At 40.6% G+C, this 23,177-nt stretch overlaps 1 protein-coding gene across 3 annotated transcripts in view; it reads left to right on the top strand.

Annotated features, from left to right (window-relative positions):
* The window catches only part of LOC308185127 (leukemia inhibitory factor receptor-like), a 91,181-nt gene that overhangs the window by 56,158 nt on the left and 11,846 nt on the right, over positions 1-23,177 (top strand). For all 3 annotated transcript variants that reach the window (XM_080572869.1, XM_080572870.1, XM_080572868.1), the window contains exons 4-16: positions 602-722; positions 2,793-2,944; positions 5,206-5,369; positions 6,782-6,956; positions 7,231-7,500; positions 10,336-10,465; positions 12,353-12,516; positions 13,732-13,877; positions 16,646-16,811; positions 16,958-17,028; positions 17,482-17,695; positions 20,533-20,712; positions 22,319-22,420. In XM_080572869.1, coding sequence (XP_080428995.1) covers positions 602-722; positions 2,793-2,944; positions 5,206-5,369; positions 6,782-6,956; positions 7,231-7,500; positions 10,336-10,465; positions 12,353-12,516; positions 13,732-13,877; positions 16,646-16,811; positions 16,958-17,028; positions 17,482-17,695; positions 20,533-20,712; positions 22,319-22,420 — 2,055 coding nt within the window. The remainder of the gene's footprint in view (positions 1-601; positions 723-2,792; positions 2,945-5,205; positions 5,370-6,781; positions 6,957-7,230; positions 7,501-10,335; positions 10,466-12,352; positions 12,517-13,731; positions 13,878-16,645; positions 16,812-16,957; positions 17,029-17,481; positions 17,696-20,532; positions 20,713-22,318; positions 22,421-23,177) is intronic.

The raw sequence follows: 23,177 nt of genomic DNA, 5'->3' as shown, positions 1-23,177 counted from the left end.
GTTCAAAAATCTTCACCTCTGTGGTTCCCCACTGTTCTTAGGATAGAGGTATTGCCAGGCCTGGTCTCTGCTTTCCAGCAGCCAGTGGCATTTTGTAAACCAGTGCAAAGCTGGGTGTTAAGTTCTCCACAATGTAACTGTGATAGCCTGCATATGCACTTGGTGTAAATGTCTGCATTGAGACCTTCTTGCTGTATATGTCAGCTGTCTGCGACAATTTCACACATTATCATTAATTGCCCTTCTATCATTAATTGGCCTCCATGTGGGACAACAGAGGAGAGCAAAAAACTCATTAAGTTTATCATCAAAGCTTGCGGTTTTGCCATTGGCCCAAAGCCTGCTTATTAGGCTAGGCTAGGAATGGAGACAGCTGCCTGTGTCATTGCACACAAATATAAACCCAGATTTCGGGTACTTCTAGAAAGTAGTGTGGTTGTCACAGTCTGTGGTTGTCTGTAATAAGGCACACAAAAATCATTCAACAGTTTTAAAATACCAGTCAGACACGTATGCGGTAAACATGTAAAAATAATGGCTATAGATATGAACAATAGCAGTTGTTTTGCAGTTGATCACTGAAGTTCTTACATGATTTCAGGTTCTCCAGGGGACCCCCAGAACTTAAAATGTGTCACGCACAATTTACGTAAAATGGTCTGTACATGGGATGTATCTTCTAGAAGAAGACATGGACAAACTGACTTTTGTTACACCACCATGTAAGTATATATACCTGGTTGCAAACTACCAAACTGTGATGAAAGTACAGTTATGACTCAGTTGCAGCCCATGGAATTTGTGATGCTGCTGTTTCCTAAGAATCTGCCTGTTGGTTGTCCTTGGGTGGTACTCTCTTCAGGCAATGTTAACTCAGGCAATGGAGGGGTTTCTGGCAGTTTTTTTTCATGCTAACAGTTCTCTTGCCAAAATCTCCTGCTTGCTCTCTTCAAAGGGCTGGAAGATCCTCTCATTTACTCAGAGTTCTCTGTGTATCCACCTATCCCTTGCTCAGAGTTTTCATAAGGGACATCTTCATACCACGTTCAATCCAAAAGGAAATGATAGTTGGAAGAAGAAAATCCTGATGTTACGTGCCAAAGTGGTAGAATATATGACATAAGTGTCAAGATTCACATGTGGAAAAACATTAAAAATCTCTTGGTGGCTGTCTTATAACATATATAAATTTTAAGTTGTCTGGAGGTCATTGTGTTAGAGGTAATATGAAGATAAATCCACAATTGCAATAGCCTGTCCGAAGTAAATGCACAGCTGAAGATTTCAAGAAACATTAAAAAACTTGAATCTTCAGTGTGTTTTTCACTAAGGAGATCTACATCTGCAATTCCCCATGCCGTGGGCCTGCCAAATACTTATCATGTGCTAGGGATGAGTTCAAATCCTTTTTGCATCTTGATCCTGCCCCCAGTCCAGATATTTGTACTGTCTTTTTTCCTGTAAATTCTGCAGGCAGCCCAGACTTTTCCTTGGGGTCCCAGGACTTGGCTGCACTTCTTCCACCTACATGCTTTTCTTTGTCTAGTTATTCCTCCCGTGTTGCCAGCTATCATTTCTATACAAAAATTGCATATATGTGATACTGTGGCCAGAGTTCAGGAGTGCAGAGTTGATGAGGTACTGGCCTCAGAACAACAGCTAAAAAGCTGCTGCTGTTTCTCCTTAGCAAAGCAGAGCAAGCTTGGGACCCCAAAGCAGAGTCTGAGGGATGAGCTTTGAGCAGACCTCCCTGAGGGAAAGAGATTTTGTTTTTCAGTTTCCCAAACAATCTCTAGTGATATCCCAGTACAGAAGAGGAATGAGTGCTGTTCTGAGCACTCAGGTCTCAACTGGCTTTCACTAGTCCAGTGTTTTGCGTGAATCTGGAAAGCTCAGCTCAAGTTCTTGACTCTAGCCGATAGGAGTTCCAGGGTCCTGTTCCAGTTCATAAGTGAATAATAATCTCTCAGCAGGAAGTCTGGCATTGTTCTCTTTGCTTTCCTTCCTCCCATCATTGCCCCAAGAGGAAGATTTGGATTTTTCCAAATTTTTTTCCTTTCTAGTTGCATATCAATGATTATGAGCAACGGGAGTTGACCCATGCATTGTTGTTTTAGGTATGTATCTACGACCTCCAGACAAAGGCCAGATCACATTGTGCTGAGCACCGCACAAACATAATGTGCAGACTGGATTTCCATCTGGAATCTTAGTCGTTCTCTCCCCTACCCTCTGCTCTTCCCCTACTAGCTGAACAGCAGCAGGGAGCTGAAGGATTTGTTTTGAGATGGGGACACAGATGGGTGAACATGCGGTTTGCATCCATATGCCATCACTTAGGGAAGAAATGAAGGGAGAAGGAGTCAGGAAATATAAGGAAAGAGCAGGAATACTATTGGGTTTTCCTTTTTTAATTTAGTTTTTTTTGATATTTATTTTGATATTTTATTTATTTACTTTGATTCATGGTGACTATATGTTTTAGAAATGTGTCTTCTGGTTAAAAAGTCAGTTTTTCACTTTGAGGTGTTCTCTTAACAGCTGGGTAGCTAAATCATACAGCTAGTGCATGGTCTGCCACTATGAAAAGTCTTGAAAGAAAAAGGAATGCCTGTTAATCTGATGCTAACCAAAGCCCATGCAAGTGTTACTCCTTCATAAGATTTGATATGGAGCTCGTTTCGTTATATTTCAGGGAATTTGTGTTTTATTGGTATCCTAGGAACAAGACTTAACTTGTCTGAACTTCCTATCAGCTGAAATACCTGCTTAATCCTCTCTGTTTTTTTCAGTGACCACCCTCTTACAGAGTGTTTTAAAACTAAGGAGAAAAGGGTTGAGATTCCAGTCCCAGAGAGCTCCACCACCATTAAAATAACCACAAACAGCATTTCTGGAACTCCTTTTGCTACCAGAGAATTTGAAATTCGCAAGAAAGACATCTGTAAGTGTCAGGTTTTATGTACGTACATAAAGCCTTTATACTATGATTAAAAATGCTCTTCAGTTGTATATGCTTGCAGTTTTCTTTGGCAGTATTCCTGTATGTAAAATGTTGATGTGCTAAGTCCTTATGAATCTACGCATATATAAAAGGTTGTTTTCTCTCCTCCCTCAGGGAGAGAAAGAACACCCCTCTATGCATATATCCTAGCAGAGAAACGGGGGACAAATAGTGAGGAGGATACAAAGCCCAATGCTGTTACAGTCGCCTAATCAATCTGTGTCATTGTTTTCATTGTTACGCAGAAAAATAAAATAGTTACTACTGTAAATACAAATAAGTTTAAAAAAAAAAGTAAAAAAAAAATAGTTACTACTCTACATTCTGAAGTACCTACACAGAGCATAAAGTGCATTTGCTCAGACTTGACTTGCAAAAGGCAAATTAAACTTTCTAGTGCCCATTCTCCTCTCTGAAATGCTGAACCACTCCAGAATGAAGTAGTTTATTCCTGCAATTTTGCAGTACTTTAAGGGTAGTTATATCAAGTGTCACTCCTCACAGGCTCATATTTCCTTAATATATATTCAACTTAACCATTCTGTTCAAATGTATATGAAACTGAGCGAATACATCTATGCGTGGAAGCTGGGGTGAATCATATTGGAGTCAATGACATAGAAATTTTCCTAATTCCTTTCTTCTAAAGGTAGAAGAAAGCATGAAACCATCTCTAGGTTGAGGTGCTCTACACTCAATTGCCTCCTACCAAGATAATAGCACTGCGGCTTGGTTGGCTCTGAGGAAATTTCCCTGAGTTTGGTTTTCAGTGTTCAAAAGCAGATTCTCTTATCCTAGTCAGTATGTATGCTTGCAGCCTCCCTGCCTTGAGTTTCATTCAGCAAGTGTATGTACTTACACATTCTCCATCTTTATAGCTGTTTTGTTAAAATAGCAATCTCTATCTCCCCTCCCTACCCCAATGCAATCTGTTCCAATGGTTTTAGCCATTGGCTTTATGCTGTAGATTTCCGATTTCACCTTTCCCTGTTCGTCAGGTTTAGCATCACTAGCTGCTTCCAAGTATTTCTTATAGAAGCAGAACTTAAAACTTGGACTACTTGACAGCTGTTTTTTCCTTCAGCTTTATGTCTTTTGGTACTTCTCAGTTCCAGTTACAGCTTCACTAATCATCCAGGTTCATCAGTTGTAAGCTGAAGATAATATTGGCACCATCTGCCACACTTGCTTATAATTTAGTCTTTGTTTTTTGCTTGCCCCCATATTCCTGTAATGCACCCCAACTCTAAATTCAGTAGCCCCTCTTATCCATGGCTCAGTTTTCTCTTCCACTGAAAGCAGCTTAGAAACTTGAACAAAACAAAACTAAAAAATATGTGGGGAACAGACTGGGTCCCCCAGCATCTTGCTGCCTCGAGGCAGGATGGGCCTCTCCGGTTCCTCACAAGATATCCTGCATAGCGTGTTAATCGTGCTGAACATGTTGCAGGCTCTCAAAGCCTTGGCCAGGACCCAAGCCGGATAAATCACACATTTAAAAAACAGGATTTATCCTGCACCAGGCCCAATTCCACTTGAACTGCTATAACCTTGCCTGCTTCTCAGCCTCTTGCTTCACCACCACCCATTTGTAGAAGAGATGTTTCTGTTTAATGTCCCTGTCCTGTCCCCATCACCATGTCATGCCTTTCATATTTCTTGTAGCTTAAAATCATATTCCTCATGATCCTCTCCAGAGCCTCATGTGAGCTTCTTTCACACTGTGCTTCTGCTCTCCTATCTCTCTGGTCTTGCTTTTGTTGTGAATCCCCCCTTTTCTGCAACCCTCCCTTCTTTCTTTGGAGAATTTTACATCCTCCTCCCTAGTTGAATTCTTATGTATACTTCAGTTATCATGTACACTCTCTGTGGCATTGGTTGAAAGCTGTGAAAAATACCATGCCTTCCTTGCTACACATTATGAAGAGTTATATTCATGATCACTTACTCACATGTCTGCATGCTGAGATGTTAGAAGAAACTGCTACCTGGCGACTCGTCAGCACCTGTGCTTTCCTGGGAACTTTGCTGTTCAAGTAATGACAGAGCACATCTTGTTCTAATCACAGAGGTTGAGTTACGTGTTTGTATGGCTAGTAGCCAACTCAGAGCACAGATGTGCCTGTTAAACACCTGTAGGGTTAGTGTTGCTGACTAATAACTTGAATGTGGTTTTTTCCTCCCCCCTTCTCTTTTTCAAGCATTTATTCCACTTGCTCCACACATTCTTAGTTTAACACCTGACTTTCCAACTTCCACATTAACTCTGAAGTGGAGTGATAACGGATCAATCTTCCCATATGGACTGGATGCCTTTTGGCAGATTGAGATTCTCCGTAAGGAAACAATGGAAAAAGTCACACAAGTAAGTCCTTTATGAAAAACATATGTATGCAGTTTTTGCCCCCAGTAATGTAGAAGGTCATTTGAAGAAAGCTGAGAGTAATGCAGATTGTAGGGCTTTGCAGAACCTGTGTGTAGTCATGCTGCTGGTAGGTAACTTTTTGGTAGCTTTCAAAGCTATGTGCAGACACTGGATGTTAAACTGTCAGTACTTACACTTCCAGCATTTTTTTGCTTATTTTTAAAATCTAGTACTTTTTTTTTCTTTTAGTTTAGAACTTGCTTATGAATTTGACAGATATTTTACACCATTGTTTCTGCTTTATTTCTCCAGTGGTGTCTCAGGTCTTGGTGGTCTGTGAATGTTCAGTGTGCTTTTCATTGTGACTTTTCCTTGTGATACCTTCCCAAAAGAAAAGTTCAGATGACATAGCCAAACTAATCACTCAGAAGTTCTGTGCCTGTTTAAGTATAGCAAGCAATTTATTCAAAATGGGAATAAATTATGTTTTCCTCTGTCTCTGATGCATTTGTAAAGGGTATTCTCTTTGCAGTGCCTCAGTTTCTGGAGTTTTTAAAACTTTTTAGGCAAGGGGCTGTCATTGCTGTTATTTGTGCAGCATCTCACTTACAGGAATGGTGATAAATAGGTACCAAAATGAATATGCTTCTGCATATTATTTATGGAAGCTGTAGATTTTTCATATGAAATGGATCTTTTTTGTTCTGACGGTGAGTATTCAGGTTTTACTAATTTCTTCAAAATAAATAAAAAAGCCAATTCAAATTACCCCAGAACTGTTCTTTCAAACAATGCATTGTTTTTTCACCAGTAAATCACTAGATTCCTTAACCTTGCATTACATGAAAGAAACTCTTTTCTGAAAGATTATGTTTTGCAGGAGGTCATTAGGCAATATATATACACCAGCAGGTATCCTGAGGACACAGTTCAATATCATGAATTTAACCAGAGATCATCAAATGGAACCCCCAGTTTTTCTAGGTGAATTTGTAGCCCTATTCTATGCTTTTCAGGTTGGAGAAACTACAAAATACGTAGCCTGTTACTGAAATTTGGAAGAATTTTGTTTTGGAAATGTTGGAACATAGCCCAGTCTAGGAGAAGCCCTGTATTCTGAGGTGCAACATATACCTTTTGAAACGTATGCCTAGCTGCCTGCTACCCCTCAAATGTCTACCCTATGGTATTCCTGGTAGTTTACCTGGCTGGTGGGCTGTTCAGCATCTCAGGCTTTTATTAAAGTAAATTCACGAAGAAACTGAAAGTTAGGTGAGACAGCCTGACCACCTGCCAGGAGTTAGTTATTTACCTCGTTTAATTTGCCATTCCATTGACAGCTCTAAGATTGTATGTCTTTGTTAACAACTGTTCATAAGCTCTCTTTGTTTTTTGGGGGGAAAACTTTGTAGGTAACTTACTATTCAAAACTGACCCATGAAGACATCATTCTTTCTTGGAACTGGACATCTGATATGCCTTTGGAGTGTACGTCACACTATGTGAAGATTCGCTGTTACATTAATGTAACACAGTTTGTTGGCCACAAGGATTGGAGTGACTGGAGCCCAGTAGAAGAGTCCCCTGGTACGTTTGTTTCCATACGACCACACAGACATTGATGGCTTTATGAAAAGTAAACCAAAGTAAGAGGAAAAGGCTTTGATGACTTGCTGCTTGCGGGGGCATTTTGGATAGAGAAATGATGTAATCATTAGTTAATGAAACCTAGTAAACATTGATTTGAGTGCACTGATGTACTCCTGAGACATGCTTTAGCTGATTGACACCATATTTGTCGTGAATTGTTCATGTTTTGTTTTGGTTTTGTTTTTGTTTTCTTTTCTTCCTTCTCTGCTAGGAAAAGATACCGAGCCCCATGGGAGTGGGGTTTTTCCTCAGGATACTGTAGTGGCAGTGGGTTCAGATGTGACAATTTGTTGTGTTCATGAAGAAGGACAGCAGATAAAACGGATGACTTATGGACCAGAAGCATACCCACTAATACGTCTAAGCAGTCGGAGCAGTGCAATCAGAGTGCTAAATGCCAGTGCTTCAGATACCAGTGGGACAAATGTAGTGTGCAGTCTGTCTGAGGATGGGATGGATGGAACTGTCTTGTTTGTGGGATGTATGTATAATTATGTTTACTAACCTTATGAAAATCAAAATAATTTTGAGAATCTTAGGGTTCTGCTAGTAAACAGATGCTATTGTGGCTCCCCTGCTATTTTCTGGCTTTTAGTTTCTGAGGGTGAACTGGGATTTAACTTATAGTCATAGAATCATAGAATATGCTGAGTTGGGAGGGACCCACAAGTAAGGATCATCAAGTCCCGCTCCTGGCTCCACACCACCCAAATATGAAACCCTATGTCTGAGAGCATTGTTCAAATGCTTCTTGAACTCCAGCAGCTCTGTGCTGTGAGCACTGCCCTGGGGAGCCTGTCCCAGTGCCCGAGCACCCTCTGGGAGCAGAACCTTTCCCTAACACCCAGCCTGACCCTCCCCTGTCCCAGCTCCATGCCGTTCCCTCGGTCCTGTCGCTGTCCCCAGAGAGCAGAGCTCAGCGCCCGCCCCTCCGCTCCCCTCATGAGGGAGCTGCAGGCCGCCGTGAGGCCTCCCTGCTCTGCTCTGGGCTGAACAAACCAAGGGACTGCTGCTTCTCACACATCTTGCCCTCTAGACCCTTCACCATCTTTGTAGCCCTCCTCTGAACACTTTCTAATAGTTTTATGTCCTTTTTATACTGTGGTGCCCAAACCTGCACACAGTACTGGAGGTGAGGCTGCACCAGCACAGAGCAGAGCAGGACAATCCCTTCCCTCGACCAGCTAGCGGTGCCATGCCTGATGCACCCCAGGATTTGGTTGGCCCTCCTGGCTGCCAGGGCACACTGCTGGCTCGTGTCCAACTTCCCGTCAACCAAAACTCCCAGATCCCTTCCTGTGGTGCTGCTCTCCAGCCTCTCATCCTTCAGTCTGTACGTATAGCCAGGGTTGACCCATCAAACTTGTTTGTGGAAACTCCATCACATGGAGGAGACACAGGGACTGAGAGGATGAGGGGAGGGAGTACCCGTGTAACTACATATGAGATTCTCCTAGAAGCTGGTGTAGTGTCAGCTTTCCTTCTTGATATCCCTTCCTAAGGCACTTCTTCATTATCTGAAATACTCAGTAGTTTATTAACAGTTGAAGATTTGTTCTCAGTTTCTATCACTTTCGATTTACATCAATTTCAGTTTGGTCCTGAGGAAGGAGAGGAAAAGCAGGAATTGTAAGTGAAAAAAAGTATTTAGCAACCAGTCAAATGAAAGTAATAAAACAGACTTGAAGCAGTAACAGATCCTCCTCCAGGCAGTAGCTTCTTGGGAACTAATGATAGTGAAGGAATCCAGCTGACAATTCATCTTTCCCAGATAATCTTTTAAGTATTCTTTTAAAAATTTCTTTAAAGATGCTGAATTATTGTGTATCTTCTCTGCATAACCTTGCCAGCCTCAGAAATCTCTTCCAGATACAGCTACCTTTTGAAACAAACTGTTGAAAGTACATGGTTCTTCTTTCCCATAATTGGTCACTTCAGCATTTTGTGTATTTTCACCATAGTGGTTACAAGGGTTGTCATCTTCCAATAGCTCCTGTTCCCCATTGCACACACTTATGTTTGAACTTAGGGTCCTTGGGGTTGAGGAACTCATTTTAAAAGTGTGTTCTCAGTTCGAGGCTGTGCCTCTTGTCACCAACTTTGCATATTCAGTGTGATAGCGAATGCAAAACAGAATCCAACCTTTTATGATTTTAAAGTGAGATGCAATTTTTACCTTATTTGTGCACTGTTTGCTTTTATGCAAGAACCTTCCACATAAATAAGTCAGTGTTCCATGTATGAAGTCTGTGACAATCCCTTAGGGTTATCCATGCTACTGCATGTTTTTGCAAAAAACTTTAAGAGCTGGGATGTGGTGAATTCTGTTTCCTATCACTGTTTCTTGTACTTGCCAGCATACCTACTATGCAGGGAGGGAGAAGACTTGTCAGGATGCTATTGCTGATGAGACACATTTGGGGAAGAGAAGGTAGAGGAAATAAATGTGTATCCAAACCACTTAGCTTAGTTCTGGCAAAATAAGTGTTCTTTTTGGCCCTCTGCTCATGTTCTGAACTAAACCTGCCACTGTTGCCTCTTGTGTTAGTACCTCTTTGGCAAAGCAGCTATATGGATGCTTTTCTGCTATCTCTTGAGAAAAAGTGTACAGGAGTTCAAATAAGGGCTCTGCACAGCCTCACATCAGCCTGGTTACCTCGTCTCTGTTGGAAGCACTGTCTGTCTTCTCCAGGAAGGCAGTCAACAGTGGTATAGTATGGGAGAGAAGAACAAACTTTAAAAAAAAAAAAAAAAGGCACTTTCAAAGCAAAGGTGAAAAGAATGGGACATTCAGGGCTTGCTTTAATTTTCAAATTCAGGGTGGAATTCATGCCAAAGGGAACATCTTCTTAATGTGACTTGGCTGGAGAATTTGAAGCACTGGTGGGGATGGCACGTAAAAAAATGTGACACATAACTGACAGCATTTGTAAATTGCTCAGTGGCTAAACTGACGCTCACAATTTTGGAAATGTCTTGGCAGAATTTTAGTGAGACACTTCCAGGTCAGAGCCTAGAGCTTCTGAACATATTTGCATGTGATTTACCAGCTTACCCACCCACTTAGAAGTCTAAAGTCAAGTGTTAGTCAGTTGGGGCTGATAGTAATTATCCATTTATTTATTTATTTATTCATTTAAGAATGTTATTTATATGGTTGGAGAGTAAATATTACTATGTGTTGTGCAGCACACAGTCTGGACCCATTAGAAAAACAGAACTACCGGTGAAGCTTTCAGGAAACTAGCAGCCCAAAACTGTCACACTGGGTTGGGAATACATTGTCTAACTGATTTGGTTTCCTTTTATGCTACAGATGCCCCTGATATTCCCCAAAACCTCAGCTGTGAAACATCGAACTTTGAGTTAATAAAATGCACCTGGAAACCAGGTAGACCCAGTGGACTATACGGAAAACGAGGAACAAAGTACAGCTTATTTGAAAGGTAAAACAATTCAACATTGTAGGAGTGGGAAGGTAGAACTGGAATATATCCGTTGCTGCCTGTGACTAATTGCTCCATGTCTGCTTAAATGAGATAAAGTCTCCATTGTTTGGAGCCTAACATATTTTGTGGAAGCTGGAACTGAACTCTAAAAACAAAATTGGAGAACCCTACCCTAGTTTTGCAAAATTGCAATGGGAATTAAGGATGGCTTTTCCCAAAGACTTTTGCCATTATGGACTCATGACAAAATAAAGGGCTTATTGTGTCAAACTGCTGCCAACATCTGAATAAAACCAATATGAGAATACAGGGAGATGGAAGGATTCATTTACTCTTTTATTTATTTATTTATTTATTTATTTAATATGTGCTGCTTGTGTCAGATCTTCTTTCAGACATTTACCGAGCTTCTGCTATGCAGGATGATAGAAACTCACTGAGAAGCAGTTGTAAGACAGACCAGGGGGCATTTCCCAAACTCTACTAAGGAAAATAGCAATAAGCCTACTCCCATTCTTCTCCCAGCATCACAAACTGGAGCGTGTAGAGAAAGCAAAGCGTGCGTTACCTGGAAGACATTGAAAAGGAAAAGTAACACCAGCAACATCCACAGAGAGAAGTGAAGGCTGATTTTCTACTAGTTTGTCTTCCATGCTAGTCCATCTAAAGCCTTAAGAGTGAAAAATCCTTACTTTGGAAAAAATCATTACTTTTTTGGAATCCCACTTGCAAATGGGATTCCATGGTAGCTATGATTAGAAGCTGATGAGGAGTTAACAAAATTCCCGTGGTGAGGAGGGCTGCCCTTAATGCCAGAAGAGCAGTCAGGGAAGGGAGACAGGAGAGGCCTGAGTCACCCCAACAGATGGGAAATGGAGTCTCATGGTGGCTTTGGAAGCAAGTCAGAAGGAATGAGGAGTTATGGTCACGCATGTTGTCCAGGATGCTAGTGCTAAAAAAGTCATTGGGTAGGGTACAAAGAGGTGGATGAAACAGAGCAGATATTCAACAGAAAGAAGCTCCAGTCACTGGCTTCCCATATTTAGCTCATTAGTGAGGATGTAGTTCCAGCTTGTTTTGCACAGTCCAAAGCTGTGATGAAATGAATATGATGCATTTCGGGGTAAATATTCTCATCCTTGTCCTCAGCCCACACTGAGCTATTGAAATGAGAATGTGGCATGGAGAAAGCTCAAAACTCAGCTAGAACACACACCAATAGAAAAGCCCAAAGGAGGAAACTGAACTTGTGCAACTGAATGAGAGGTTTATGCTGATTGTAATTAAAGCAACTCCTATACATATACATACATAGACGTAGACATAGACATAGACGTAGACACTCTGGTTTTTACCCTTAAAGATGTAGCTCTAGTCTTGGGTGTTACCAGACTGCCTCTCCTGCTTTTGATTTAAAAATGGCTGAGAGTAGTGGATGTAACCCAGGCAACAAATCTTAGTTTACATTTGGCAGGGCCCATAGAAAGATGTAATATGTCATATCTCCTTAGTTCAGAAGGCAATTAAGAACATAATTCCAATGCAAATGTATGCTGATCTGAACAAAGATACTTCAAATCAGAGTCTTAGTCGTGGCTTGTGAGGTGGTTTTACAGGACCTACCCGTTTTCCAAGCCTTTGAGAGGTGAGAGGATGGAAATGTTATGCTAGTGAAAGAGGAGTTTCACGTGAGAACAGGGCAAGTCATGACTGATGCCACTTTCACCTGTGTTGAGGTATTAGATATGTCACTGCAATCATTCTGTAAGCCGTGTGTCAGTGAATCCATTGTTCTGTGCTGTTTTCAGTCTAGACTTCTGACTGTTGCTAGAAAATATCTTGTTAAAAAAATAAGTTGTTTCCCCACTTTTTTTTGCTTTGTAGGATATCTGGAAAAAATGTTTCCTGTGAAGTAAATGAAATGAACAAAGAGCGTGTTTGTGGCTTTCCAGTACTGGCTGATCAAAAAACCTACAATTTCCTATTAGGTGTCTCAAATCCTATTGGACAAACAGAAGCATCACTTTTGGTTGATATAAGTCAGAGAGGTAAGAGTTATAAAGGGAAAGAGATACGGTTACTGCATGCTAGACATTTGTTTGTTTGGGGTTTGGAAGAAATCTGACATGGTCTGCTTGTGATTATTTTGCTTTGTTGTCACAAGTATTCTGCTTCCTTAGATAATATGAACTTAAAAAAAAGAAAAGAAAGCTTAGGACATGTCCTGAGGCAAGATTAGGTGTACAAGGAGATTCCAGTACTCCCCGACAGTGCTACCAGATTGGATACAATGCTGTATGGATAAATGCTGCTAGTGATCTAATAATGAGCAACTGCTGTTTATGTGCTGCTTCGTACTCTATTATGCATTAATAATTAAAATTTAGACATAAGTTTATGAACTGTGAGTGACCCTGTATTTCAGTGTCTGCTTATACGGCAAAGAATTATTCAGGTTTACATCAGAAGCATTTGAAGCATAAAGAAGTGGATCTAAAAGAAAATAGCAGAAGCATTACCTGCTGTTGATAATAGCCTGATCATCTGCAGTTGTGAACTTACTTCATTGCACACTCAGTATAATCAAGGAGAGAGAGAAGATGACCACCTTTCTGGTGCTGACTCTCTTCCCCATCCTTTTCTGTCTCCACAACCACAGCTTAGTATTCAAGGGTTCACAATACTTACAGCGTTCAGCCAACTTATCTGAAAAACTGAATTTGCATTTCAAGTTTGTGCATTTTTTTGTTTGTCTCCTAACAACAACTACCTTGAAACTGCAATTGTCAGAGTAAACTGGCAGGTCAATTTAGCATGGAGGGAGTTTGGGACAAGGAGAGTTCATCTGGGAGTCCTTCCCTGTCCTAGTCTGCAGATTTTAAGTTCTAACTTGCAAAGTTCCCAAGGTTGGGTGAATTTCACGTGTCACTGTGGTCTTCTGAAATAGCCCGTGTTTCACTGTTTTGATGAAATAAGTAGAAGATGAAATGTTTTTCTGCATCTCCGGCTCCTTATCACGCATGCCCATAACATGCAGCTTAAGTAAATTTGTTTTCACATTTGATAACTAAGAAGCGTTTTAGGAATGAGGCTGCTTGCAGGTGTCTTTGAAGCACCAGCTATTCTAGGTGCTAATCAAATAATTTATTTATTCTTCTGATTCTCTTCAATCTTTTAAAAACATTTTTTTTCTAAACTGACATGATTTTTTCTTACAATAAGTGTTTTCTGTTGTTGTTGTTTGTTTTTTGTTAATTTTTAAGTTCATCCAAAAACTCCGGAAAAGTTAACTGTTTCTGGGAACAGCTCTACAAGCGTCCATCTGCGTTGGTTTATAAACGGCAGTTTTGCTGAAATCAGGCTTCTGTGTCAAATTGAAATTAGCAATGGTCACTCTGAGCAAAAACTGGTAAGTGTTGTTTTTACTGATTTATTTTTTTGGCTCAAATATTGATCTTTTTCAGAGCTTCATTATGGTCATCTTATTAAGTGATGAATACAGTAATGACTAGGAGTTCATCTAGTAAAATCAGAAAAAGTTGTCCTTGTCTCCATTGTTGCCTGCTTTCCTTATGTTGGTTGTTTTTAGGTAGTTTAGGGGAAGGTCAATTTAACCATGGTATTATTTGGTATTTTGAGAAGGTGTATTCATACCTTCATGCACAGTACTTTATGCTGACCCTTTAGACAACAGTCTTTGCCAACTGTGCAGACTGTCCTTCCTGTTGCAAGCTGTATTAACATGCATTCATTCCAGGTTTTGCTGCTGCCCTGCAGACTTCCACAGTGGTTGTTTCTGATTGCCTCTAGTAACCTTTAGTTGGTTTATTTTTTTCCCCCCCATTTCCCTCAGAGAACACTTCATTTGCTTGCTGTCAGCACTTGGCATGTATGTGGCTGTAATACAGAGTTGCTAAACCTACTTGTGTGTCAGTGGTGTAGAGGCAGGATAGGGAAGGATTCTCTCACTGGCGTATCAGTAGGTAAATCCCTGGTGAGGACCTCTGGGTAGGAGGTGGTGGTTTTGGGTGGGGTTCAGATTCCTAGTGTTTGGGTTTCCGGCTGCTGCCCAGTGTTGGTGCTCTGTCTCACTGGCTGGAGCCCTTCAACCTTATTGCCTAACTTAGCACGCGGTTGATCTGTGTCAGTGGGAAAGCCTAATGGCAAAACTGCCTGTTCAGCTATCCTGAGGTTTACCCCCAAATTCTTTGTTCGTGTGTTCAGATGGAGTGTCTCTGACCAGCTCAGGTAGGTGGATGCTGAATTACACAGTCTCAGTGCACAGAGCCTGAATTTATAATATGAGCACATTAACCTCAGAGGCTGCTTTTCAACAATGCTTATTCCTCAGGTCGATCTTTAGCAGGGGTGTTTTCTTACCCAATTGCACTTAATTGCACAGCCTTGAATGAAGTCAGTCAAGCCACAGAAGTGATGCAGCTAACACTGAACATAATTGTTATATATGTTGTCTCTAAAATAATAGGGTGGTAGTAAATGCATGCTTTATAAGAGTATTTTTAAAAAGCTTTTAAAGCATTTTCAGAGTGTGGAAGCCTTAAGCTTTTGTATTTGCTCTGTAATGATGTGCTAAGTAGTACTCAGAGACTAGGCACTGCAGAGAAAATCATAGATATCGGGAATTACCAGAGGAAGAAACTGGCTTTTACGTGTAAGTAACAGCTCTGACAGCTCTGCTGTGTTGGATTTTGGTGTGGTAGTGAGATATCCTCACTCACAGTTGTCTGTGTTTCTCTGCTCCCAACAGCTACTGCTTCTGGAGCAGTCAGCAGTGGAAACAAATGCTTGAGCATCACCCACCCCCAACTCAGCTCAAAATCAAAAAAAAAAAAAAAAGTAGTTTTACATAGTTCTGTTTAGCCTGAATTGCACTGCTTGAAGCCTGGGGTGCATAATTGCTTATGAGCACTGCTATGAGGTCAGTAATCTGGAGCAGTGAGTGATGATAAGGTCATCTGCTACAAACTTTAAAGTTTGCTGCACCTGCATCAGAGCCCTAAGTTACAGATATTTTGAAACATCACACACAGCTTGGTAGAAGCTTTTACAGCGTTGTTACATTGTCTTTGGTTGCTTAATAAAAAACCTCCGAGTGTCCTCTGTAATAAAAAAGTAGCTGTGAAATTGTTACGGGTTTTTACATGGCATTTTGAGGATGTTTTCAGAAGCTTCTCCATCCGTATGAGAGATTGTTGGCCTTTTTATATTTTTCAAGTTGTCGTTTGGCTGTAGAAATGCACAATTAGTTGCAGCTTAAAGTCACTTGGAGTCCAGTTTTTGGCAGCTGTGATGCACATGTGTTATAATTAGAATCAGTAAAACATATTCCCAGGCTTAGGGGTTTTTAAGAAGTCGTGAAACTGAAATGTTCTATAGACTTGCACCATTTTAAGAATAACAGGAGAGAGTAGTGCTGTGGTAAGAGCTGTGAATAGAGGTCAGCTGGGTAGGACTTGGATACTATGTTTTGAAGGAAGAAGGTCTGTCTAGCGTGAAGGTTGCATGATAAGCTTCTTGTGCAGATGGACTGCCTTTGGCAAGTCTTCTGTCCACCCAGTCTGCTGTGCACACACACAGTGTGAGTGCAGATTCTGAATACCAAAGGTGAAATCCTGGCTTGCCTCATGAGCAGCTTATAGAAGAGAGGGGGACTAGACAAGGTTGGTGGGAAGCTGCAGCTTGCTCCTCTGTGCAGAGTTCATCCTGTTGAAGGCTTACACTTCTAGGGAACAGTTATAGCAGAGAAAATGAAGTCCATGTTCTCTCTCTTTTTCATATTTTATATCTCAGAAGTGTTACTGACTGATATTTCATTTTTCTGTGCTACTTATGACTTCATTTTGACAGACATCTGAGGTGTTTTTCCTTTGTTTAGGGTGACTGCATAGGAAATACTTTCATATTTCAGTAATCTCCAAGCATAGTTGGGTTCTCACACTGCTTCTCTGTATGCTCTGTGTGTCTTTGGAGAGACTGCTTTCTATCAGTTAGACAAGCAACAGCTATGTAGGATTTGACTGCAGCTTTTTTTTTTTTTTTTCACACAGTCTGTATTCTTGGGGGAAAATACCACCTGTTTTAGGTGTTGGCTTTCAACATAATCTACAAACAAAAAAATATATACGTAGCATGTCAAATTCTGTAAATTTTTAACAGCACAATGTCTCCATGCCTGGTGGAAAATCCTCGACTTATACAGCTCAGCTGAACACACTGCACCCCTATACCAAATACTGGTTCAGGGTACGCTGTTCGGCTGCTGACCACTTCTGGAGATGGAGTGACTGGAGCAGGATAGAGGAGCACACAACACTGGAAGCCCGTAAGTTTATTCAATTCTTTGATGATAAAGTGTGGAACTTGTGAAGCCAAGTATTTTTAAAATCAGATATCTAAAAAGCCAGCTTTCTGATAGATATTAAATTGTCTAGTATGCAACTTGGAAAAAAAAATCTTCTTTTTTCTTAGCTCCTGCAAGAGGACCAGATATCTGGAGGGAGAGAAGTCCTTCGGGAAAAAGTCTAAAAATCTTCTGGAAGGTAGATAGGACACTTAAAGTGTTAATATATTGTGTAATCTAACTATGAAAATCTGTTTTCCTACAGATTTATAAATGAATGAAATTTATAGTAAATAGATATATATTTTTTAACTTTTTATATAACTATCCACTGAGATAAGTATTTGCCCAAACGGGAAGTTACTGAAGTCTTACAATGTAAAGTTTGCATTGAGAAGCATTTTACTGGAACAATTAAATTTTTAATACATCCCAGGGAAAACTAGTAAACTTACAAACTTATATATTAATTTCTAAAGTTACACTTGAATAACTGTCTTTTCTGCCTGGTAGTCCTATGCATTCATCAGATATGACTGAGACGTTACATTCATATTATCCTATGCCTTATTTTTGTTTGTTTGTTTGTTTTTGTTTGTTTGTTTGTTGGCTTTTCCATTTTGATTGTAATGTGCTCTGTGTCTGTTCATAGCCCTTATCCCTTTCTGAAGCCAATGGAAAAATAGTGTCTCATGAAGTTTCCTGCTACCTGCTAGAGAAACCATTGGAGTATAAAGAAGTCACAGAGCCCTCAAACAGTACTGAGATAAAACTTGGAAGAAATGACTGTGTAGTTAGTGTTGTAGCCAAAAATCATGCAGGCTCTTCTCCTCCTTCAAGGATAACAACTGTAGAACTTCCAAGTGGTGAGTACTCCCAATGGAGAGCTAAGCACCTTCAAAGTTTGGAGAATGTGTTGTTGAGTTTGATGATTGAAAATAAGACGATACTTGCTTTGTTTGTTTGAATTTGGTTTGTGTTTCTTTTTCCCACTCAGTTCTACTGGATGGGAGGAAAAAATTACTGCTTTGTTCTTAGGGTAGTGTCTCTCCAATTAATTGCGCTCTCTGCATAAAAGAAGGGTGATAGTGTGCAGCCTCTGCAGCTATGTTGCACTTTCCTGAAGACCTCCCAGGAACAACAAGGATGAAGCTTCAAAGCATTAGTGTAGTTCTCTGATGTTTATGGAGCTCGATTTATTTCTGTGCATTCTTGTTGAGACGCTGAAAAGTGTTAGATGCCAAAGAGAATCAGAATAAGGATTTGGTGGTGTTTTGTGCCTTTTTAAGAAGGGAATTCTCGGTTCAGTGCCTCTGAGCTCTGCAGGAGAATATTAATTGGGCTGGCCAGTAAAGTGTTGGCATCCTTGTGCTGGGAGCTGGGGTTTGAAAAGAAGGTAGGACTTCAGCTTCCCAATTAAAACACTGCCACTCTTGCTGCGGGCTTTTGTAAAGGAAAGTAGCTGAGCCATATAATGATTTTCTGCTCTTAACACTGAGCTTGTGGAGCAGATAATATCACATATTACTGTTGAGAGTCCATGCTTCTCTGCATGCCAGGAAGAGTGTAATCTCCCAAAGACGAAACCCCTGGCTCCTTTAGCTGGTTTGCCTGGAGGATGTATGGTCCTGCTTCTTCTTCCCCACCCAGAGAGCAGATATCGCAGTCACCCTTCTTGCAACTCAGGTTCTGATAAGAAAATGCCATCTCTTGCAGGAAGAAGCATGCTTTGAGTGAGATTCACAGTGAGAGAAAAACTGAGTTTGTTTTTATGCAAAAGAAAATCATTGCTCTTCATGTTTTTTGTGCTTCTCCAAAACAGCAAGACATAAAAATATATTCTCAATCTGCTCCCTGGAGGGAAAATTAACAGGAACAGATAAAAGTACAGGGCAGATAAGAGAATGAAAATGCTTTTGTAGCTCTCCTTGAGCAGAAAGAGGACTAGACTTTGGGAGCTGGGGAGGTCTCTGTAATAGGTTTGTGGTGTGGGACAGCTGATGGCAGCTGGAACTTTGCAATCATTTATAGCTTTCTCTTGGAATGAGCACTTGGGTGTCTGAGGTTCTCCTTGGTGTTACCCAACTTGCACTCGATGAAGGTTTGCTCCCAAGTTGGTATAGGAATTGTCTGAGTCACTGGCTGGAGTCATGAAAGATGACTCATTTACTGAACTGGATGACATTTCTACCCAAACATCTTTTCTGGCTGCTTCCTGTGTGCAGTCTGTAAGTGCTTTTAATGTCTGTAAGAGATCAGTGGCTCTGAAGCTTGAGATCTGTTGAGGTTTTGTGAAAACTGAAAACACAAACAAAGAGTACTCTGCCTTAATTTGTTGCTGTCTCTGCAAAGTGCTGTACAGAGTTTGGGGCACATAATCTGGCTGTTACAGGCTCCCCTCCTGCAGTAGTGCTGTAGTGCTGGTAGTTATTTCTACTACTGTAGATTGCAGCTATAAATACCCCAAAATGAGCAGTACTGTCCTGGGTGAATCTTAGTCTTCTGGCTCAGGAAATAATATTGAATGTGGTATATTTAAGCATTTTAGAGAGTCTGTGCTCACAGCCTTTAAAAAGTCTTCCCTGTAAATAGGAAAATTAAAGCAGTCTAATTAGAAATATGTTCTTTTCCAGCATCATAGAAGTGTAATTTCATTGGATGTGTAATAGCTTTTAGGGAAAAGTATTGAAAGATTCTGGAGTTGACTTGTCTTTGTTTAAGTATTTGTTTTTCTTGCCACGAGCAAACTAGAAAAGGATTGTACACTTAGCTGTATGCTAAAATTATTTAGAATAAGGCAGTCCTACAGCATTCACAGCTTGTCTGTGAGAGTGAAGTTTTCACAACATTGCTTCTTAAAAACTGCCCTTCAGCCTTCCATGGTTTATAGCTTTAATGACATGAAATAATAGACTCAATAGGGAGCATAAATGAGAAAAACTCAAACCCTGAGACTGTTTTTGAAGATCTGTTGTGGGGCCACAGCTGTTGTGATGGCCTTTGGAAAACATCCCTTAGCTCTGCAGGGTCCTGTCTGACAGCCAGCCATGGAGAAAAGCTGCAGGAATCAGAAGTCATTCCCATGTCTGATCAGTTCAAGGGCAGCCAAGCCTTTAATAATCAGAAACAAACAAACAAAAAATATGAACTAAAAGCAAGGCAATTTTTGTTTGTTTGTTTGTTTGTTTACCCTGGTGGTGAGACTGGTATCTCCGTAAAGCTCACCGGGGACTCAACTTTTGCTGTTGATTCCCAGTGAGTAATTGTTGTCTGTGATTGGGCGAGTGACAGCAAGACAGTCTGAGAGAAACACAAAGCAAACTGTTAGATGAAATAACAGCAGGAATTTATAGCTGCAGGCTCCTGCCAAATTGGTGTCAAGTCAGATTTGAACCTGCCATCTGCTGTAAGTCCTTACCTTGAAAAAGTGCTTTTTTAGCCAGTCCTGAGCTGCAGTACTTCTTGTCATCATACTTAAGACTGGCTGTGGGATTTGCTGCAGGCTACATCTGATTTCCAGCATTTCACAAAGCATAGCTGAGTGCACCGCTTCAAATTTCACAGTACCAGGAGTGCACTTCTTGTTCTTAGAAATGACTGCAGTTTATAAAACCTTTGTGCTGTGGCTGAAAGCCTTTCTTCCAGCCTGGACTACAGATAAGTGTCTAGTCTCTGATGGATTTTTGTGTCGTCTTTGTCGCAGACAATGTCAAAACAGATCGGGCCGTGGCAATGGGGAATGGAATTTATATTTCTTGGAATTCTTACCCCAACATGACCTGTGGCTATATAGTAAAATGGTGTCATTCATCTGGGTCTGAACCCTGCAGCGTGGACTGGCAGAAATTTCCTTCAAATACAACAGATGCAGTGATAAAATCTGGTAAGTCAGAAATCGTTTTTTTTGTGAGTCTTTCTTGGTCAGAGCCTGAACAGCAAGTGAAATGATAGCACTACCAATACTATAGATCAAAGATTGTTGCACTGCTGTGTGCTTGTGTATACAAATGAAACTCTTCTTAGCATTGCATTTATTTTAATTTCTTATGTAGCCATGCCAAAGCCAAATACCATCTCATCCTTCGTTTATTAACTATTTTGAAAATTACCTTTTCTAGCTACGCTGAACAAATTTTTAATTCATCATAACACATAATGGTTAATCTAGGGTCTGGGGTTTTATTTGGATTCTAAACATAAACAGCCTTGCTCAGGATGGGGGAAAGACTAATCCGTTGTTTTTACATCAGGCAGATTTTTTTAAGTGTGACCTCCATGTGTTGGCTTGCTGTCAGCAATTGAAATTTCCTGGAACAGGGCACATTCCAGGTCTCTAGATGCTGGTGGGCAGATCAGGGAAATGAGACTCAGCTGTGGTGGGACTAGTAGGAGCAGAAGAGGAAGGAGAGGACCCAAGAAAGATGATGGATTTTTCACTGCTCCCTAAAAGGATATATATATTTGCTTTCTGGAAGAGTTCAGCATATAAAGCCTCCATTAGAGAAATCAGCTTGGAACTGTGTGCATTGGAAAGTCAGGGTGAGGGTGAATTTTGTCAAGGGGGCAATATGTTTTCCTGCTTATAATTACAATGCAGTGTCCATGTTGTTTTTCTTTGTGCTGACTAGAGCTTGCTTTTTCTAAGCAGACAATACTGTGTCTGTCTTAAATGCACTGCTCGACTCCTGAGCTCTTTCCTGTGATGCTTCTTGCAGTGTGGAGCTTCCAGGCTGCAAGGGCAGGGCTCAAGCTGGCACATTTGCCTCTGTGCTTGGTCCTGCTGGGAGAATCTCTCCATCTGGACCTAAACTCCTGCAAGATCCACTAGACTTCTGTAGTGGTCCACAGTGGCATCATGTTTAGAAAAAGATTGATGGAGTCTCAGTGTGAAAATATTGACTTGCAGAAATCACAAGGAGTGGTAAATTATTTATGCAATGTATCAAACACCTATGCCTCCTTCAAAGACATATAAAGTGGAAGGTTGATGACTCTCTGGGTTTTGTGGAGTCATTCCAGACCTAGAGTTCATTGCTGAAGTGTTTCAGTATCACTTTTGAGAGTTCTCTGATTTTTTTTTTTGTACTGTTGTTGCAATAGGTCTGTGTATTTCAAAATGCATTTTTGTTTCTGAGGAGGAGGTGGGATCTACATGGCTGCTGTGGGTGGAAAGGAAAGAGATTGTTTCTGGTAATTTCAGTTTGTGTTTCCTCATGGAAAGAGCAATTTTTGCAGTTTGAGTAGCTTGTTTTGAATTCTATTTGTTTAGAACCAAAATTTCTCCAAGACCTATATTTCCTTACTGGTCCTAAACTACACCTGATGGCCTCTCTTTTATAAGAATTGCAAATAGGGATAGTGTTTATACCTAATGCTGTAGCCTAAGATTCATTTTTTATTACATATTTATATAAGTCTGTGCCATACAAAAGTTAAAAGCATCACACTTCATAAGTGACACCTTCTTACTATCGGGTTTTCTCTTACAGCTCTGTTTAGACCTGGAGTGAGATACAACTTTTCACTATATGGTTGCAAATCCAGTGGATATCAGTTACTGAAAAACATAACTGGGTATACGAAAGAGCTGCGTAAGTGCACTTTATCGCTCAGGATCTGTAAAATGAATTTAGACTGTGTCTATTTTTAGCTCAGTGTTGGCAGAAGATTGAGACCAGAATCCCCATACAGTGCTACTGACTTCTGCTTGTTCTCTGTGTATAGTTGTAATATTTCTTCAGCCACTTCAGGTCCCAGCATGAAATATCCCCCTGTCCTCCAGCTTATATGGTGGCATAGGGTTTGCCACCACAGAGCAGAAGTTTGCTTTGTACACAGCGGTCTTCAGGACTGAAGGCACAGTTATAATGTGAACCACAGGGGTGTGGTCACCTCTTCAGGAGAGGAGGCAGCTTCTGTTGATTTGTCAAGTCAAAGCACATTTGGAGTAAAAGATGTCCACAACATTTCTGCGTAAAAGAACTTTATAAACCAGAACTAGACCCTAGGGTACAAACCACTCTGAGAATTGCACTTCCCATACTGAGTTCACCGCTTTCAGCATACTGTGGTTGTGATACAGGGCAGGGCTTACTTACATGGAGATGCATTAGTGGCTGAATGCTTTCTGTTCCCAGGAATCTGAACTTGTCTTACTCTTTAACAGCTCCTGTGTAAAGTGTATTGTAACTATGGCACCCATTTTCCCTTGAAGTTTGATGTGTTTTCTGCTAGAATACTTTGCTTGGAAAATTTTGCTGCTGAACTAATCTGATCCCTTGAAAATACCATTGTTTATTTCATTCCTAAAGTTGAAGGTGAGAATAAGGCGATTTTACCAGAAACTCA

The sequence above is a fragment of the Anser brachyrhynchus genome (assembly GCF_964034855.1).
Source record: "Anser brachyrhynchus genome assembly, chromosome: Z".
NCBI classification, from domain to species: Eukaryota; Metazoa; Chordata; class Aves; order Anseriformes; family Anatidae; genus Anser; species Anser brachyrhynchus.
This window is presented reverse-complemented; position numbering and strand designations above follow the sequence as displayed.